Here is a 21,222-nt window from a genome sequence, read left to right as displayed (position 1 = left end):
TATGATACCTCCAAGTTTGTTCTTTTTGAAGATTATTTTGGCTCTCTCAGGGGTCCCTTGAGATCCCACATGACTATAAGGATGGATTTTTATAGAGTACATGAACACAGGATGTCTTTTCATTTATTCATGTCTTGACTTTCTTTCACTAATGGTTTGTAGTTTTCAACATACAAGTCTTTTGCCTCCTTCAATTCAGTTCAGTCACATCCAACTCTTTGCGACCCCATGGACTGCACATGCCAGGCCTCCCTGTCCATCACCAACTCCTGGAGTTTACCCAAACTCACGTCCATTGGGTCAGTGATAACATCCAATCATCTCATCCTCTGTTGTTCCCTTCTCCTCCCACCTTCAATCTTTCCCAGCCCAGCATCAGGGTCTTTTCAAATGAGTCAACTCTTTGGCCACCTCATGCAAAGTATTGGAATTTCAGCTTTAGCATCAGTCCTTCCAATGAACACCCAGGACTGGTCTCCCTCAGGATGGACTGGTTGGATCTGCTTGCAGTCCAAGGGACTCTCGAGTCTTCTCCAGCACCACAGTTCAAAAGCATCAATTCTTCGGCGCTCAGCCTTCTTTATAGTCCAACTCTCACATCCATGCATGACTACTGGAAAAACCATAGCTTTAACTAGACGGACCTTTGTTGGCAAAGTAATGTGTCTGCTTTTTGATATGCTGTCTAGGTTGGTCATAACTTTTCTTCCAAGGAGTAGGCATCTTTTAATTTCATGGCTGCAATCACCATCTGCAGTGATTTTGGAGTCCCCCAAAATAAATTCTACCACTGTTTCCCATGAAGTCATGGGACCGGATGCCATGATCTTTGTTTTCTGAATGCTGAGCTTTAAGCCAACTTTTTCACTCTCCTCTCACTTTCATCAAGGGGCTCTTTAGTTCTTCTTCACTGTCTGCCATAAGGGTGGTGTCATCTGTGTATCTGAGGTTATTGATATTTCTCCAGGCAATCTTGATTCCAGCCTGTGCTTCCAACTCTGCATGTAAGTTAAATAAGCAGGGTGACAATATACAGCCTTGACGTACTCCTTTTCCTATTTGGAACCAGTTTGTTGTTTCATGTCCAGTTCCAACTGTTGCTTCCTGACCTGCATACAGATTTCTCAAGCGGCAGGTTAGGTGGTCTGGTATTCCATCTCTTTCAGAATTTTCCACAGTTCATTGTGATCCACACAGTCAAAGGCTTTGGCATAGTCCAAAAAGGAGAAATACATGTTTTTCTGGCATTCTCTTGCTTTTTTGATGATCCAGCGGATGTTGGCAATTTGATCTCTGGTTCTTCTGCCTTTTCTAAAACCAGCTTGAACATCAGGAAGTTCACGGTTCACATATTGCTGAAGCCAGGCTTGGAGAATTTTGAGCATTACTTTACTAGCGTGTGAGATGAGTGCAACTGTGCAGTAGTTTGGGCATTCTTTGGCATTGCCTTTCTTTGGCATTGGAATGAAAACTGACCTTTTCAAGTCCCGTGGCCACTGATGAGTTTTCCAAAATTGCTGGCACATTGAGTACAGCACTTTCACAGCATCATCTTTCAGGATTTGAAATAGCTCAACTGGAATTCCATCCCCTCCACTAGCTTTGCCTCCTTGGTTAAATTTATTCCTTAGTATACAAAAACAATTTGTGTGTTGACTCTGTATCCTGTCACTTTATTTGTTCTAACAAGTGTGTGTGTGTGTGATCTGTTAGAACTTTCTACGTATCAGATTATGTGTGTGAAGTCAGATCTGATAACATTGCCTTTTCTTGTCTGTTCTGGCTAGGACTTCTAGTATTTTGTTCAAAGTGGTGAAAGCAGACATCGATTTCTTGGTTCCTGATCTCCTCAGTCTTTCATCATTGAAAATGAATGGTATCACACTTGTGGCCTTTTCATGGATGATCTTCATTTTGTTTAGTTTCCTTCTAGTCCTAGTTTGTTGACTGTTTACTATTGAAAGGGTCTTGAGGATTGTCACAGAGATGACCACATGGGGTTCCCCCCATCTCTCTGCAAACATGGTGTATTACAGAGACTGACTTTTCTTCTGTTGAGCTATTTATGCTTTTCTGGAATAAATCTCACTTGGTCATCCTTTATCATTGTTTCAATGTGCTGGTGAATTCTGTTTGCTATTTTCTTGAGGATTTTTGCACTTATTTCTTCTCTTGCTGCTCTTAAGAGTCTGTCTTTGACTTTTGATAGTTTGATTAAATCTTTGGATGTATCCTACTTTGAGTTTTTTAACCTCTTGTTTTTGTATTCCCGTTTTGCTATGATCTGAATGTTAGCGTGCCCCCTCCCTGGAGCTCACATTGAAGTTCTCGAGGTATGGCCTTTGGGAGTGCTTAAGTCATAAGGGTGTATCTCTCAAGAATGGGATTAGTGCCTGGCAGAGGGCCCTCACTGCACTGGCACCCTGATCTCGGACTTGGAAGCCTAACTTGGTTTCTAAGCCACCCAAATCTACGGTATTTTATTATAAGATCCCTAACAAAAATTTGTTTCACTATTATTTCTGAAAAGTAAAATTGTTAATGTTTTCTGACACTGCCTTAACACACTGCATCCAACAGAGTGGTCCTTGCGCCTCCCTCAGAGGTGGGTGGGCCCGGGTAAAGGTAAAAGGCGTTGGAAAGGCACACAGATTTTTAAAAGCTGGTTGTGTTTAGATGGCTCTAGTAGCAACTTTAAGAAAAAGGTAACGAGGTGACGGTTTGAAGATCTTTCTAAAACAGCATCTTAGTTTCTGCTCCTGTAAAGGAGTAAAAACTGGTGCCTAGGTGTTCCGCGTTCACTGGTCTTAAAGGCGGTGAACATAGGTGTAGTGAGCTGTTACAGCTCTAGTGAACTCTGGAGCTTGGATTTACAGAGGAGAAAATTCGGGGTTAGAATTGACATAGTTTTTATTCTCTTGCTCTTACCTTTCAGTGAGCCTAAAGTCCCAAATCAAACACTTGGATCTTGTGATCCTGAAGTAGTATCTTTTTTTTTTTTCTTTTGTACAAAGATCAGCTAAAAAACTAGTAAGATGAGGAGATTGAGGAGAGAAGAGTAGGGGCAAAAGCAACCCACAGGCTACTTGTAGCTGGTAAAAGCATCAACAACAAAACCCTCATCTCAGAAACATCCTCAAAGCTTAGGTGCTTAAATATTAATAGTCAGATTAAGTTCTCTTACTGGACCAGTCTGGATGGATACAGTAAGTTAAAGGTAAAATTCAAACTGCTTTTTCACCAGTCTGCTAAAAGCATCTTTTGAAGCAGAAGGCATGTAAGAATTTTGCATATTCAAAATTTTAGCAAATTCCATTCTGACACTTTTTATAGATTTGTCCTACTTTTTGTGCACATGTTATGCATATGCTTTGAAAACATGCACTCCAAATAGAGCTCCTCATTAATATACCAGCATGAATTTCTTCAGATGCTTTCACTGTAACCCAGTTTCCCTTTAGAGTCCCTGGCCATGAGATGAGGAAAGAGTATTGAAACTTTTTGAGAAACCATTTCTGATACTTGACTTTTATTGTAGACTATGATGATATAGCACACCTAAGTGATCTGTTCCCAATCCCTGACCAACCACACATTAAAGATTCTCCGTTCTAAATCACAGTTTCCCGACTAGGGCACTGTGACAATAGGTCTCTTGTGGGGACTGCTATGCAGCAGTGCCCCTGAAGGGATACCCCGTCCTCAATTTCTGACATCAAAAAGTACTTCCAGACATTTTCAAAACTGCCCACACTTGCTGTGACAATGGAAATATTCTGTAACTCTCTAATATGATAGTGTGACTGGGCAATAGAATTCTTACCTTTACTATTAAGTCCTACATACATACTGTGAGGACAAAATCCTGAAGCATGAAAAACTGAGCTGGATACCTTTGTTTAGTAGTCATAACTCAAAAGTCACTTACAGCACCTTTTTAGCATTTCTTGTGTTTATTTCCTAGAAAGAAAATAACCAAGTCAGGATTGAAAAACATTTATTGAATCAAAATCAAATACTTTATTATCTACCAGCCAACACTGAACTTACTTTATTCAAGAATGAACACAATGTACAAAAAAAGTATGCTTATATTATAAAAATATGTCAATTTTATCTCCTGGGTGCTGAGCAGAAGTCATTTTAAACAAAATCAAGGCAAACTTGCTTTCTATAATAGAACTGCTATAATTTAATAACAAAAGTGAGAGCTAATATATACTCACAAAGTATCTTTAAAGGCCCACTGATAATGCTGCATCGGAAATGCTGAACCCAATCAGCATAGTTCACATTTCCACTCTATGCTCACTGGCACCACCTCACGCCTACATCACAGGAAAGCACCTCTTTTAAGAATGCATGTCATTAGTTAACAGTTGTTAGCACATGTTTCAGCAAAATATTAACAGTCAATTCTACTTAGCTTCAATTTTCAAATGAGACACATTGTTATCGGGAGCAAATGACATCCCAAGGTTTAAAAACCTACTTATCAATGGGGGAAAGTGGACTCCCTAAAAAAACTGTGTCCAAGGTTAGTATCTTAAAATTCTTGGTAATTTTCTTGAGTCATTATTGGCACCTTCCTTGGCATGTGTTCCTGCACACAGTGTGGCTACTTGTGCCTGCCAGAGGCAGCTGCAGAACAATTAGAGGCTGAAGAGTGCAGCCTTTGGCTTACCATGGAGACATGCTCCAGTGCTCACTGGAGAATTTGGTCCTTGGAGAATCAGGAAAGCAAGCGATCGAGAAAAAGAATAAAGTCAAATCATCAAGTAGGGAAAAGGGACCAGGGCTCCCTGTACTGTTCTAGGAGTTACACAATTATAAACTCTGTACTAAAGTCAAAATAGAAGTAGACTAGCATTATCACTGAGAGCACTAAACACTCCACCGTATTTAGAGAGCACGCGCACTGCAGCGGCCCTGTCGGGACCCTGCCTGCCGACCAGAAGGACGCAGGTAGTCAAGCACAACCCAGCATGTAGTATCAACACAATTAATGACATTAAGTGAATTCAAGTTTAGAAGTTATTAAATTGCAAAATGCCTATTCTGACTGGTAAGCGCAAATGTTTTTTCTTGACAGATTCTCTTGAGATAGATTGACATCTACAGAGATCAAAACTGTAGAAATAAAGAACTGAATAATCTAGTGCCTGCTGTACAGGGTAACTTAAAAGAACTGGGGGAAGAAATCCTGCCATGTTTTACCTCTATAAACCCAGTATTTATTTACTTACCTATTTAATAAGAACTTGTGACTAAGGTGAAGAGAACAGATCTAGATCAATCTCTCTCTATGCAGTTACGTAATTCCTTACATAGGATTTTAAATTTCTAGTGGAAACCAAACCACTACCAGGTGTAGCACTACACCCTTAGGAGGAGCATTTATAGAAATACAATTTGTGAGGAACACACACTTTGAAGCCCAAGCATTCTTGGCAATACCTTAAGTCACCACGCAGGTTGTTCTCACAGGCAACAACACAGCCAGATCAACCGCTGCTCCTGGCAACTTCCACTGTCCCACAATGTGAACATGGAGAGGCCAGGGACTCCAAAGTCCGTGCTTAGAAATAGAGGCTAAGAAACTCAACAAACTGCTACTGGAAGCCAACTGGATACCACAGTATTAAACATAAACAAGCAAAAACTGAGACCAAGCACACAAAGAAATGAACAAAGAACATGATGCTCAGAGTCAGACTGGATGAGGGTATTACCACACACTCAATAGATAAACACACTTGTTTACAATCCCAGGTCCTTGCTCGCAAATAAATAGATCGAACATTTACAACAGAATGAATGCCTTATGAATGCAAGCTTTTCTTTTATTATAATTCTAACTAAATAAAAGTCATACTTCTAAAATAAGCTCCAAGTTGCCTTTTTCTGTGAAACTGATGTGACTTGGTGCCACAGCTCACCTTTCTCTAATAGCAGCAGTATCATCCACCCATGGCAGCCAGGAACTCGCCATCTGGCGTCCTGTGGGGTCCCACACAAGCAACTTCATAAAGCATGCAGACACTACTCTGCTGCAGTTTCATATGAATAGAAATGATCATTGTGCTTACGGGTCGCATATGTTCCAAAATATACAAAAATGGTGACAAATTAACAAATAAAAGCAGGTCTTGGCTTACCAATAAAATCAGTAAGGCAGAGGGGTTGAAGGTGGAAAGAAAAATGTGGGGGAAGAATGCAAAACAGTGCTAGCATTCACAAAAAAAGATCATGCTAAAATCAGACCCATATTCATAAAAATCAAGAATTAAGCCACAATCCAAAGAACTCTGTCCATGAGTCCAAAGGCATGCATGCCAGCTGAAGGAAATGCAGGATTCTTCTGACGAGTGTCCCCGGAGCAGAACAGGAACGCGTCACCGGAGCAGTCGCAGCAGGGTGAACAGGACGCCATCACGCTGCTTCTTTTGTAATTGGAAAGGAAAGGAAAGCAACCGTGACAAAAAAAAATTAACAGTTGGAACAAAATACAGAAATTCACAATGACCTATAAAACCAAAAGAAAAAGCCAAATTATTTTTAATACTTTAGGGGTTTCATGCTTCCATTTAGAAGTTGTCTTTTAAATTTGAAAATTTTCTTATGAACGATTTACCCATAATGGTGTTAAATATAAAATTACTTCACCACACATGGGGTTTCACACAATGTCAGTACTCAGTAACTTCATTCATGTTTAAAGAACACGTAAGAGAGATCTTGTCACTAGAATCTCAGTCAGAGGCTCCCCCAGAGCAAGACGTCTGAAAACATTTAAAGTTTCTCAAAAGGAAAACAACAATCTGAAACTAATACCCAAATGCTGTAACTGACTATGAACAGACCATTTTTGCCCTTTCCAGTAAGTTCACAATTTTTTTTTTAATAAGACTTTTTTTTTTGAACTGGAGTCTGAACTAAGCCTCTGGTCAGTGGTCACGGGGCTCTGAGGTACTCACTGAGGAGAAGTCCGGGGCTATCCAGCCTTTGTGTCCACCAGCTGCATCTGCACGTTGGCGGCCATGCCACCCCCGTAGCCTCCCTTGGACTGCATCTGGTTCTGAATGGAGCTGACCTGAGACAAGAAAGGAAAAGAACGGGTCAGGAACTAGCGCCATTGCAACCAATCAATCAACGGTTTGGCTGGGCTGCTTTTCCCAGGGTACTTTTTATAGGAAAAAAAAAAATTATATATATATATATCTTTTTATAGACTTAGAAAATGTTTTCAATATATGGGGAGTGGTAAGCTGGTGGTTGAACAATTCTTTTTTTTCTTTTTTGGCCAAAACACCCCCTACTCCACTTCCCTATTACAAAAAAGTTTTGTAGTTCACAACGTACTTGGCTACATTTCAAAACCAGTCAAAAGGATAAAGATGAATTCAACTTTGTTCCTCAACCACCTTAATTTACAACCACCTCACATATTCAATCACCTCAATTTCTTGGATTAGAATCAGATACAAAAATAAAGTAGGAAACTGAACCAAAGATAAATTTTAAAAGTCCATGTGGTAAAATTTACATAATAGTAGTATTCTTATTCTAAAAATAACTTCAGTCATGTCCTACTCTCTGCAATGCTATGGACTTTGGCCTGCCAGGCTCCCGTCCATGGGATTCTACAAATACTGGCGTGGCTTGCCATGCCCTCCTCCAGGGAAATTTCCCGACCCAGGAATCGAACCTGCATCTCTCAGGAATCTCCTGCATTGGCATGTGGGTTCTTTACTACTAGTGCCACCTGGGAAGCCCTAATATAGTCTTAGTAGAATTAATAAAATGAAAAAGTATAAGAATTCAAATGAGGATTCAAAGACTTGGAATATTCAAAGGAAGCTTAGCCAGAGGCCACACCCCAAGAGCCAAGTCTGCATATTGAGGAACTGAGTAGTATACCCTTTTCTCCTCTGAGCCCAGGGGAGTCATTCTCTCCAGCTTCTATCACATGATTAGAGCCCCTGAACTTTATTTGACTCATCCTCTGCTGAGCCTATGATGTCTCCTTAAACACACTGGGGGATTTTTGCAGAAACCTGTGGCCAGCAATTGGTTACGTAAGAGAAGACTGAAACATCTCTAGTCAATGACTTAATACTCCCTCAGAATAGGCTGCTCTCAGGTTTACAGAATCACTTCAAAATATGACATCATGTAACCCTCACAATAGTGCCAGGAGGAAGCAGTTAAGAGTGAACCTGTGAAAGCCTAGGCATTTACCCTCATCCCTGATAAAGGCAGAACCCCAGGCCTGCACCCTCCCTTCACCTGTGACCGTGCTGTGTACCCTCCAGGACACAGCCCTTGACACAGCCCTGCCCACCAGAGGGACAAGCCCCTGCTCCACCCACCAGGCGGAAAGCACCGGTCTCGCCACCAGGAGGCTTCCACAAGCCTCAGGACCACTTGGGGAAGATGCTACAAGCAAGAGGAACTATGATCCTGCAGCCAGCATAAAGGAGTCCATAAACAGACAAAATGAGATGGCAGAGAAATGTTTCGGATGAAGGAACAAGATAAAAACTCACAAGAAACAGCTAAATGAAGAGACAGCTACAAAAAAAAAAAAAAAAAAAGAATTTAGAGTAATGATGGTAAAAATGGTCCAAGATCTTGGAAAAAGAATGAGGCACAGATTGAGAACTTACAAGAGATGTTTAACAAAGAGCTACAAGATGTAAAGAACAAAGAGATACAAAGAATACAATACCTGGAATGAAAAATACACTAGAAGGAATCAAGGCAGGATAAATGAGGCATGAAAAATGAATAGCTGGAAACAATGGTAAGAATCACTGTTAAGGGACAGACCGAAGAGAAAACAATGGAAGGAAACAAGGCAGTCTCAGACACACCAACACGTACACTATAGGGGTGCTAGAAGGAGAAGACAGAAATGGCCCGAGAAAACATCTGAGGAGGTTATAGCTGAAAACTTCCCTAACGTGAGAAAGGGAACACAAGTCTAGGATGTGCAGAGTAGCTCACAGGAGATGAACTCAAGGAGGGACACACTGAGACACATGATCAAATGACAAGAGAGAAAATCAACACAGTAAGGAAGGGCAACACATGATATACAAGGAAATCCCCAGAAATTCATAAATGTATCCACTGATTCTTCAGTATCAACTCAGCAGACCAGAAGGGAGTAGCATTATATATTCCAAGTAATGAAAGACAGAGATGGAAAATCTCTATACAGTCAGCAAAAACAAGACCGGGAGCTGACTGTGGCTCAGATCATGAACTCCTGATCACAAAATTCATGCATAAATTAAAGAAAGTAGGGAAAACCACTAGGCCATTCAGGTATGACCTAAATCAAATCCCTTAGATTATACAGTGGAAGTGACAAATAGATCTGACTGACCGAGTGCCTGAAGAACTGTGGATGGGGGTTCGTAGCCCCGTACAGGAGGCAGCCATGATCAAAACCATCCCCAAGAAAAAGAAAGCCAGCCAGGCAAAGTGGTTGCCTAAGGAGACCTTAGACCCAATCATGAGTATGAAAATGCAACAATGATTAGAAAATGTTCAACAAACAGAAGTCCAGGACCTGATGGCTTCACAAATTACATCACATGTTGAGAAAAGAGTTAACACCTATCCTTTTGAAACTCCTTCCAAAAGAATGAAGAGGAAGAAATACTCCCAAGGTCATTTTATGAGGCCAACTTCACCCTAATACCAAAACCAGACAAAGATACCACACACAAAGGAAAGAAAATTACAGGCCAATATCACTGATGAACACAGATGCAAAAATACTCCAACTGTATATTAAAAGGATCATACACCATGATCAAGTGACATTAATCCCAGGGTTATAAGAATTTTTAAATATCTGTAAATCTACGTCACAATCCATTGTCACATTTATTCAACATAGTTTCAGAAGTCCTAGCCATGACAGAGAAGAAAAAGAAATAAAAGGAATCCAAAGTGGAAAACAAGTAAGACTGTCACTGTTTGCAGATGACATGATACATGATACACAGAAAATCCTAAAGATGCCACCAGGAAACTACTAGAGCTCATCAATGAATTCAGTACAGTTGCAGGGCACAAAATTAGCACACAGCAGTCTTTTTCATTCCCATACGCTAAAAACGAAGACCAAAAAGAGAAATTAAGGAAAGAATCCCATTTATCATCACATCAAAAACAATAAAAAAAACACAGGAATAAGTCTACCTAAGGATAAAAAAGACTTCTACTCTGAAAACTATAACATGTTGATGAAAGAAATCAGAGATGACACAGATAGCAGGCTATATATACCATGTTCTTGGTAGACTCAGCACTGTCAAAATGAGAGTACTACCCAAGGCAATCTACATATTCCATTCCATTCCTATTAAATAAGCAGTGTCATTTTTCACAGAACTAGAACATCAGCCCTGGGATTTCTTTGGAAGGAATGATGCTAAAGCTGAAACTCCAGGACTTTGGCCACCTGATGCGAAGAGCTGACTCATTGGAAAAGACTCTGATGCTGGGAGGGGTTGGGGGCAGGAGGAGAAGGGGACGACAGAGGATCAGATGGTTGGATGGCATCACTGACTCAATGGACGTGAGTCTGAGCGAACTCCGGGAGTTGGTGATGGACAGGGAGCCCTGGCGTGCTGCGATTCATGGGGTCACAAAGAGTCGGACACGATTGAGCGACTGAACTGAACTGAGAACAAAGTTATTAAATTTATATGGATACAGGAAAGACCCAAAATAGCCAAAGCAATCCTGAGAAAGAAAATCAAAGCTGGAAGAAACAGGTTCCCTGACTTCAGACTATACTATATAGCAACAGTAATCAAAGAAGTATGGTACTGGCACAGAAACACAGATCAGTGGAACAGGATAAAAAGCAAGAAATAAATTCACCCTTCAACGGCCACCTAATCCATCACAAAAGGAGGCAAAAGTATACACTGGAGAAAAGACAGTCTCTTTTCAGTGGTGCTGGGAAAACTGGACAGCTATATAAAAGAATGAAATTAGAACATTCCCTCAGAGAAGGCAATGGCACCCCACTCCAGTACTCTTGCCTGGAAAATCCCATGGACGGAGGAGCCTAGTAGGCTGCAGTCCATGGGTCGTGAAGAGTCGGACACGACTGAGCGACTTCACTTTCACTTTCATGCATTGGAGGAGGAAATGGCAACCTGCTCCAGTGTTCTTGCCTGGAGAATCTCAGGCACGGGGAGCCTGGTGGGCTGCCGTCTATGGGGTCGCAGAGAGTCGGACACGACTGAAGCGAATTAGTAGTAGTAGAACACTCCCTAACACCGTTCACAAAAAAAAACTGGAAATGGGTCAAAGGCTTAAACGTAATGAGGTCAAACACTATAAAAGTCTTAGAAGAAAAGATAGAACGTTGACATAAATTGCAGCAGGATCTTTTTGAATCCACCTTCTAAAGAAAAAAATTGAATGGTACCTAACTAAACTCAAAAACTTCTACACAGCAAAGGAAACCATAAACAAAATGAAAAGACAACCCACAGAATGGGAGAAAGTATTTGTAAATGTGGCAACCAACAAGGGATTAATTTCCAAAATATACAAACAGCTCATGTAGTTGTATGTCAAAAAAAAAAAAAAAAAAAAACCCAATCAAAAAGTGGGCAGAAGATATAAATACATTTTTCCAAAGAAGACACACAGATGGCCAAAAAGCACATTTAAAGGTGCTCAACACTGCTAATTATCAGAGAAATGCAAATCAAAACTACAATGAGGTGTCACTGCACAAGGGTCAGAACGGCCATCATTAGAGAACGTCTTCAAACAATAAATGCTGGGAAGGGAGTGGGGCTAACGGGAGCCCTCCTACTGTTCATGGGAATGTAAACTGGCACAGTCACTACAGAGAACAGCATGCAGGTTCCTTAAAAACTAAGAGAACTGCTATCTGACCCAGCAATCCCACTCCTGGTTGGGCATATATCCCAAGAAAACTAATACAAAAGGATACATGCACCCCTCTGTTCACAGCAGCAGTATTTACAACAGCCAAGACAGGGAAGCGACCTGAGAGTCCACTGACAGAGGAGTGGATAACGAGTACGTGGTAGACATAGACAATGGATTTTTATTATTCAGCCATTTCATAGAATAAAACTGCCATCTGCAGAAACATGGATGGACTTAGACATTGGCATACTGAGCAAAATAAGACAGACAAGTATATGATATCTCTTATATGCAGAGTCTTTAAAAAAAAATGGTACAAATGAACTTATGTACAAAACAAAGAGTCATAGGTGTGGAAGACAATACTATGGTTACCCAGGGGAAAGGGGGTGAGAAGGATAAACTGGGAGGTTGGGACTATATAAAAATAGATAACTATTAAAAATAAGGACTGATAATGGCCTATATGGGAAAAGAATCTAAAAAAGAGCAGATATGTGTATAACTTATTCATTCTGCTGTATGCCTGAAACTAGTACAATGTTAATCAATTATATTCCAATAAAATAATTTGAATAATGAAATAGTGCCATTCACAGTACAATGAATGGACCTAGAGATTATCATACTTAGTGAAGTCAATCAGAGACAAATATTATCCCTCATGTGGAATCTAATGTAAAAAAATGAACTTATTTATAAAACAGAAAGATTGACAGATATCAAAAACAAACTAATGGTTCCCAAAGGGGAAACACAGGAGGAACGGATAGATCACATACACTAGTCTATTTAAGACAGATAACCAACAAGGACCGACTGTATAGCACAGGGAAGTCCACTCAATATTCCACGATAATCTATATGAGGAAAGAAGGTAAAAAAGAACATATGCATAACTGAGTCACCTCGTCCTACACCTGAAACTAACACAATATTGTAAATCAACTATACTCCAAAAATAGAATCCAAAGACTTCACCTGTAATCCCAATTTATTCATTAACACCGTAACTCTGGATGCACTGTTTATCTTCTGTGAATATCAGGTTTCCTACTTGCAGAGTGATTAAAGACGATAATCTCTCCTAACCATCTTACAGGGCTACTTTCTAGTGAGATATAAAAATGCTGGGAATGGGGAGGGAGAAGGGTTCAGGATGGGGAACACATGTATACCTGTGGCGGATTCATTTTGATATTTGGCAAAACTAATACAATTATGTAAAGTTTAAAAATAAAATAAAATTTAAAAAACAAATAAATAAAAATGCTGGGGCATCTTCCTTTTTATTCTGGCTGTGCTGTGTGGCATGTGGAATCGTAATTCCCGAGCAGGGATGAAACCCATGACCCCTGGCAGCGGCAGAGTGGAGTCTTAACCACTGGACCACCAGGGAAGTCCCAGTGGGGTATTTTCTGACTTTACCAAAGGCACAAGTTTATCTGCAAACTCTAAAGTGCTCTTAGTATATCCTGTCTTCGTTTGTATCAATCAGAAGCATTTTGGAAACAGAGAATGAGAATCACGCTAGATTGCTCGGAACAGGAGGAGTAGGAGGTGATGGCCTAACAGATTCAGAGTGAGGAGGTTTAAATACATTCTAAGTGAAAATAATAACAAGACATAAAATACATAGCTTATTTGGGTCCAATATGTTTATGGCGAGAACATGTGATTGGGTCTTAAATGGGTAGTTTTCACTCATTTACTGAAAAATTCACTTATGTGGAACTAAGTCCAGTGACACCACATGAGTTACTGCAATATCTATATTCACATGACCAAACAACCAGTTTAGGTAAGAGTACCCTAAAAAAGAAACTAAAATCCACAGGTCTGTTTAAGCAAACCTGCTCCGCCTGAGGAGGCTATGGCCCACAGCCTATCCGTTCACTTTCTGCTCCCTTTTGGCAACACCAGGTTTTGTGGCAGAAAGTTGGATTTTACCATGGTGCCAAATAATTTCCTTCCTAACACAACATGTTATCCTAGACTTTATAGGTATCCTAGGCCTATTTACAACAACATCTTTATATATTTTTACACGGTACATTCATAATGCCATGCAGATTATAAGAAAGACAAATCTGTTTTTCTTCCAAAAGTTAATTCTTTAATTTCAAACAAGAATTTGGATTTCCAGTAAGTAACCCTCATCACTCCTGTGAAACGTCGGGCTGGATGAGTTACAAGCTGGAGTCAAGATTACTGGGAAAAATAGCAACAACCTCAGGTAAGTGGATGATACCACTCTAATGGCAGAAAGTGAAGAGGAACTAAAGAGCCTCTTGGTGCACGTGAAGAAGAGTGAAAAAGCTGGCTTAAAACTCAATATAAAAAAAGTCAGATCATGGCATCCAGTCCCATCATTCCATGGCAAGTAGAAGGGGAAAACGTGGAAGCAGGGACAGGACAGATTTCCTCTTCTTGGGCTCTTCCGACTCTTGCGACCCCACGGATTGGAGCCCACTAGGCTCCTCTGTCCATTAGATGTCCCAGGCAAGAATACTGGAGTGGGTTACCATTTCCTTCTCCAGGGGAATATTCCTGACTCAGGGATCGAACCTGGGTATCCTTGTTGCAGGTGGATTCTTTACCAACTGAACTACAAGGGAAGCTCTTTTTTGCCTACATAGTTAAATTTTTATGAACACAAGTAGGGAAGAAGATGTGTTGATGAGAAATAAATTAAAATTCATCAGCTATAATAAATTTGAAACCATTCATTCTATTTATCTTTGTCACAATGACCTTAATATTAACAACGGTCAGCAGTTCATTTGGTCTCATCATTCCACACTGATCCAGGAAACAAAGCTACTGAATTGTATTTTAACAGCAATCTGACGGCTCTTACGTTTCCACAAAAGCCGTTCAGTGTACTTTTCCTACAGACTTAAAACAAACAAGCTGTTTCCTTTCCAGGAAGCTACAAATGTCATCCCTTAGCCTACCCAGTAACTGCAGTGACAAACTTGTTTGCTGTATCCAGGATACCCATCTACCTATTTCACAAGTCTGTTCTCCTGTTCAGTTTTTTGTGAACAGTGTCCAGTCAGCACACAATGCAGCGTATCTGTATTTCGAAAGCCTTACTGACTCTGGTTCTAAACGCTTGAGGGAACATTCAGACACACGTGCGCACTTGAGATCTGGGGGGGAAAGCAACTCTGGATACACAGTCATTTGCTTCAGGGCAAGGATGAGGCAGAGCCCGGGTAAAAACCCCCTCTACTGGTTTCTGTCACACTACTGTTTCTCTTAGATGCAAATTAGGGAGTAAGTGTTCAACTGAGTATATCTAAAGTCTCTTCTGAAGTTCACTGAAACCTCTATAACAAAGAGCAAATATGTGCAAATTTTAATCCTCTGCTAAGTGCATGAGAACTTATGTTACAGTAATAAATTGCAAGCATTCTAACATCAGATAAAGGCTAATATTTTATAAAGGGGACAAATACATTTGCAAAGGCAACCCAACTGAACTTAAGAGAACAAAAAGGAGATTAAATATTACTAAAAAGCTGACCTCAAAGTTGCTGGGGGGGGGGGGGGGGGGGGGGGGGGGGGGGGCGCTGGGGGGAATGGCAGCATGAGAATCCATGCGATAGTAACTTCCTTTCTGAACTCAAATCCTTTAAAAATTTTAATGCGGTTACTCAGAAGAAATGTAGCTACAAAGAGTTTAGTACAAACAGAAAAAAAATACATTGCTTCGCAAACTAAGTAAGAGATTTTTCCACTATTCATTTCTTCTCTTCATACTCACATTAACTGTGTGTACGAAATGTCTGCAGCTCAGTGCACTCGCCAGGCAGGTGCATCTGACCGCGCCCCAAGGCCCCACCCACTTGCTCCGCCCTCGTACTTACAGAGTTCATCCCACTGAACAGGTCACCTGACCCCACGTGAGCTGTGTGCACGAAGTTTGTGGGCTCTCCAATCATACTTCGGTCAATCCGCCGGCGCCTCTTCTAAAATATAAGGAATAATGTTCAGAAAATGGTCTTGTTAACAAAAATTAATTCTGGTAGATTTATACATTATGCACAAATGACTCTCTATGAAAAATGTTTTTGCCCAGGACAGGAAAATACCTAAATCTTGGTATCACCACAACCATCTCCTACGATGAACTCCCCCAGAGAAATATATGCACCAAAAAAAAAAAAAAAAAAATTGGTAAAGCAAAATAATATTTAGAATTTAAAATAGATTATTTGACCTAACTTTGGCCATCCATGTATTTGTATGATAACCATTTAAATTGTATTCTTTAAAAAAAAGCTATGTAAAAGTATCATCTGTAACCATTGTTCATAACAAAGAAGACGGTATGACCTAAGTACTGAATTCTGTCTCATCATTAAACACTGATGCTATTCTGATGGTTATTACTTAGATTATAGCCAACTGCCCTTTCCTGCTGGAGTGCATCTGTCGGCTAGGGGTACCGGGGAGGTTGGGTTCTAGTCCAGTCACGGATTTCCGGTCTCTTCTGGCTCTAAGTTACAAAGCGCCTCCCTGTCACTTCTGACACCCGCGTCCAGCCCCCAGGACTGCAGCTGCAGGTCGCGGCAGCCGTTGCTCCACCGCACTCGAGACACTTCCTCACCCTGCTGCTGTGTTTAACTGAACCATCCAAGATTTTTCAAGAGATGAAGGTTATTTTAAATTAGACCCAAGTTTTCCATGATGCCTTAGATTCTGTGATCGATTGAAGAGGCCACGGGCACAGCTGCCTTAGTGTCCCAATGCCACCTCTGTGTAGCCCCATCTTCTTCCAACAGAATACTTCTCCTGAAAGCGCCACCTGATCAAAACCAAGGCAAGTTGCAAACTTGTGGAGCTAGGTCAGGCTGCCTCGGAGCCTAGTGTTTCATGTCGCCATCCCCTGACATGTTGCTATGCACATGATAAACCCTAAAAACTTATCCAAGTGACAGCTCTCCAGGGTTAGAATGTGATTTTCTATAAAACCACAAAAGTGGCGTGTTCACACATTAATTTTAGACCTAAAATAGGTATTATTTTACTGTCTCTACCTTTTATTGCCACAGAATCCCAAAAGAAGTCTCAGAGTTCAACAGTGGCTCTGGACCATCTCCAGGTTCATTGATTCTCCCTTCCAGTATTCTGTATGGCATATGGGGATTCCTCTCTAGCTGAACACAAATTTTGCTACAGTGTACGGAAGTGTCTTCTATTATTTCTTTGATACTTCTCCTTATGTTCTTTGTTTGCAATTTCTAGAGCTTCTGTTATGTGGACATCTGAATGTGCTTGTGTGTCTAAGGAGGGTGGGGATGAGGAGGAAGGGAGAGAGTGTGTGTGTGACTTTCATCAGTTATTTGTTTCTTTTGTATGTTTCACTGAATTAGAAAACAACTCTACTTCATCCTCTCCAGGAATCCACGTGTTCTTATAGGCCAGAGCGTAAATATTTTCAGCCTGCAGCCACACAGTCTACAAAGCTTTGACCTGCTGTTATCACAGCAGGTAAGGAGCTGGAGACAGTGAGGGAGCAAGTGAGAACAGCGCTGTTCCATTTAACTTTTAAGCGCAAAAAAGGGTGGCTTGCAAGTTCTGGTTTAGTGACCTTAGCCCTAGATCAGAGATTTTTTTCAGTGGTAGATATGTTATTATTTTATCCACTATAATTTTAGGGGGAAGTTCTTTGTTTGCAGTTATTTTCTGATCTGAGACTTTATATTACACGATTTCCCTTTTTCTCTCAAAAATGCCTGACTGAATAAATTAGAGTCTGTAACAACAGGTATTATAATCTATAACAACCTCAGAGCCAACTCACTGGAAAAGAAGCTGATACTAGAAAGACTGAGGGCAGGAGCAGAAGGGGGTGAGGGGGTAAGATGGATGGATGACACCATCGACTCAACGCATATGAGTTTGATCAGAGGAGATAGTAACAGGGAAGCCTGACACGCTGCAGTCCACGGGGTCGCAGAGAGTCAGACACGACTGAACACCACCACCACCACCTAGAAGCAAGATATTCATTCCTTTACTTCTCCAAATTTAATTACTTCAAGCCCCTTTTTATTAAAGGGTTAAGATTCAATCCATCCTTGGGGCCCTGTCCCCTAGGGCTATACAAAGACTTCAGGTTAAAAGGCTTGGCAGCAAGCCAAGTATAAGGCTCTAGATCCTTTGTCTATGTCCTTCAACCTTCTATTTCTTGGCAAAACATACCACCTCCTGCTACCTTTATACAGGGCCACTTAAGGAACCTCACAGACTCCCCGAGCACAGGTCTGCCACCTGCAGCCCTCCTTCGATGCGGGAGGCCAAGTGCCACCAAGGCAGTCTCTTCCACCCCGGTTCCTATTCTGCCCCTAGACTCTGAGTTCGTCTATTTCTATCCACCAAATTCAACAAAGTTCCCTTCATACTCTTCTCATCTGAGATGTTACAGCGCAAGTCCCTAAATGGTCCTTGAGAAGCAGTGCTCTCTCTTCTGGGATTAAGGAAGGGAAAAGGCAATGCAAATACTAGTTTTGTGCCTACCTTTTCCTCGATAATACACTGCTACATTTCCACTAAACTTGTCTTATTAGAAACCCATGTTTCTCCAAGCACATCCAAATGCATCTGCACCAGAACAGGACATGAACTTTCTTGACACCTGATCAGGACAAACTGTTGGGGTTTCTTCCCCAGGATGCCCCTTGACTGACAGTAAAGGAGGAGGCTTCCAGGTTCTTGGCACACTCCAGACATAAGAAGAAAAGGGGAGATGTCTACAGATGGAGACAATGGTCAACAGTTATAGTCGCTGGACTCGTGGCATCTGTAGGACTGCGGACTTTGTGCAGACCAGCCTGAAGGGGCCACAGCTCCCAAGTACAGAGGGTGCCACCTGGCTCAGCCAGAGGGCCCTCTAAAGCAGGCAATGGGCTGGCCTATTGCAGAGAATAAGATCTACTTCCATATCATTCTTGCCCCATGAATACACAAGACTTCTAATAGTTCTGAATCCACATCATCTCCTTCAGAAAGGTGTGTCTGGGGCTTAGCGGGTGGCTACACCAGGCCCATGAATCCACATTATGTGAGTTATTCCAACAGCTGAATTATTGCAAGATGCAGGGAGAGAGGAGTCACCATGGTACACTGAGGCCACCAGCTATCTCACCCTGAAATGTTTCCTGAGAGATTAATGAACGGATGTGCTTGTAGGTCGATGTGCCTCTGAAGCAGGCATAGTAATATGCACTCATAAACAATAACAACAGGCATGCTGAATGAGAGAGGATGTTCAGGAGGCGACAGCTGAGCTGATTCAAAGGACAGGAAGACATCAACCTGCTTGCATCACAGTAATTATGTTGGGTGACTAATTCATCATCTGAAAATAATGACTACTTTTCAACTTGAACTTTATGGAGCTGAGCATCACACTTTTCCTTTAGACTTCACTTCATGACATCTAGTCTAACCTTGATTTTAGGGTAAAAAAGCAGAAGTTTCAGTCCTCCCTTCTTTAAGGCCAGAAGGAGCCCAGCTTGTTAAGCAGGGGAATGACATGATCAGAATGGTTCAAAAAGGCTATCCATGATCGCTCCAATGGAAAGCACGGTGGAGGGCACCAATGGAAAAGGTATTAGAATGATGCTGGTCAAAGGAGATTACTGAATTTCAACTACCAGTAGCAGAAATGGAAAGTTCAGGTTGAAGCTAAAATCAAAAACTGGATTTGAGAACTACGGAAAGGCAAAAGTTATGAAAGATGAACAGATTTCAGACTGAATACAGGGTACATGATTTACTGGATTAGACAATACTGGGAGAGCCTTGCTGGAAGAGTCATACTGGAAGAAGATGAAAGATTCTGTTTAAGACACACTGAATTTGGGACTTAGCCAGTGGTCCAGTGGCTAAGACTCCGCACTCCCAGTGCAAGGGGCCTGGGTTCCATCCCTGGTCAGGGAACTAGATTCTACACGCCACAGCTAAGAGTCCCCATGACACAGTTAAAAATCGCGCACGCTGCAATGAAGACGGACAATCCCGCGTGCCAATACCAAGTCCCGGGGAGCCAAACAAATAAATGGAAAGAAAAAAAAAAAAGACACACCAAATCTAAGATAGCTATGAGACATTTAAGTGAGGCCTAGCAAATGATATTCAGCGTGCCTCATGTTCAAGGGCACTGAAAACACAGATACAGGATTCTGAGAAGCGCTAACTAGAGATGAGAAACAGAGTCACCAGGATAAAGTGGTCTGAGTTAAGGAGACTTCCCAGGAAAAAAAGTGCACAGAAAAGCACTCCTCATAAGGCTGGATGAGGAAAATAAGCCAGTAAAGCAAGCCAAAAAGGAGCAGCCTGGAAGTCAGGGGCAAAGTCAGATGTGGGCTCTTCAAGTGTGAAGGGAGGGTTAGGTGACATGCTGCACAGCTGGAGGGAGCTCAGGTGAAGGGAAGCGCGTCCCCTGGACTCAGCGCCTGCTCGGCACGCTGGTGCCCCTGTGCCCGCAGTGACGGGGGCGCCAGCCATCAGGGCAGTGAGGGGAGGGGGCGGGGAAATGAGAGCTCCAACACAGAGGATGGGACAGAGTCTGGCCTCGAACGGGAGGAGACAGCTGTAGCTCAAGGGAGAAGAGGAAACCAGCAGACTGGATTTTTTCCCTTCAAGATGAGACAGACTTGATTATGCTTAGTTTCTGATGTGATAGATCCGAAAAGAAACAGAAGATAAAGAAAAACGAAGGGTTATCAATATTATAAGTGCTCCAGAGAAGGTAGGAAGGACGGGATCCAGACCCGGGCTGAGGTGTTCTTCAGACTTCTGTTACTACTTTCTGAGTCAAAAACCTAGACTCTGAGTATAACTAAGTATTTTAAGATACAAAACTGAAATATTTTTCAGGCACAAGTCAGACATGTGAAGAACAGCCCACTTCTCTGGTGTGCTGTACCGAGAGCACAGGCCAGAGACAAGAATTGAATCGTGGGCAAACAGGGGAATTCCAGAGTCAGGCCTCTGCAAAGAAAAACAGGAAGCGCTGTGCTTCACTCATACGCACGAGCTGCTGCCAGTAGCAGTCACCGTTTTTCCTGGAAACATACTTTATTCTTCTTTATTCCTTACAGGGAACTTTACTAAAACTGTCAACCTTCTGAATAATTCCTGCCACCCTTAAAATATTAACTGTTATTCTGCGTAAGGCCAAGGCCCAAAGGTTAAAACAAATGAGTGGCTGTATTACCCTGAAGGACTAGGGAACATGTCTCTTCCCATTCAATGTGTGTCCACTAC

At 41.6% G+C, this 21,222-nt stretch overlaps 1 protein-coding gene across 7 annotated transcripts in view; it reads right to left on the bottom strand.

Moving 5' to 3' along the window:
• Positions 1-3,980: 3,980 nt before the first annotated feature.
• Positions 3,981-21,222, bottom strand: part of CDC42SE2 (CDC42 small effector 2) — a 118,575-nt gene continuing 101,333 nt past the window's right edge. For 3 of the 7 annotated variants that reach the window (XM_025293051.2, XM_044947853.1, XM_025293052.2), the window contains 3 exons: positions 15,813-15,914; positions 6,978-7,093; positions 3,981-6,443 (listed from right to left, as the gene is read on the bottom strand). In XM_025293051.2, the coding sequence (XP_025148836.1) occupies positions 6,995-7,093; positions 15,813-15,914 (201 nt within the window). In that variant the 3' untranslated portion in view covers positions 3,981-6,443; positions 6,978-6,994. Of the gene's footprint in view, positions 6,527-6,977; positions 7,094-15,812; positions 15,915-21,222 lie in introns of all 7 variants that reach the window. The other 4 variants (XM_044947856.1, XM_044947854.1, XM_044947855.1 and 1 more) reach the window with 4 other exon arrangements.

Source organism: Bubalus bubalis, chromosome 9 (assembly GCF_019923935.1).
Source record: "Bubalus bubalis isolate 160015118507 breed Murrah chromosome 9, NDDB_SH_1, whole genome shotgun sequence".
NCBI classification, from domain to species: Eukaryota; Metazoa; Chordata; class Mammalia; order Artiodactyla; family Bovidae; genus Bubalus; species Bubalus bubalis.
The sequence above is the reverse complement of the archived record's forward strand: the minus strand, read 5'-3'. Positions and strand labels throughout refer to the sequence as shown.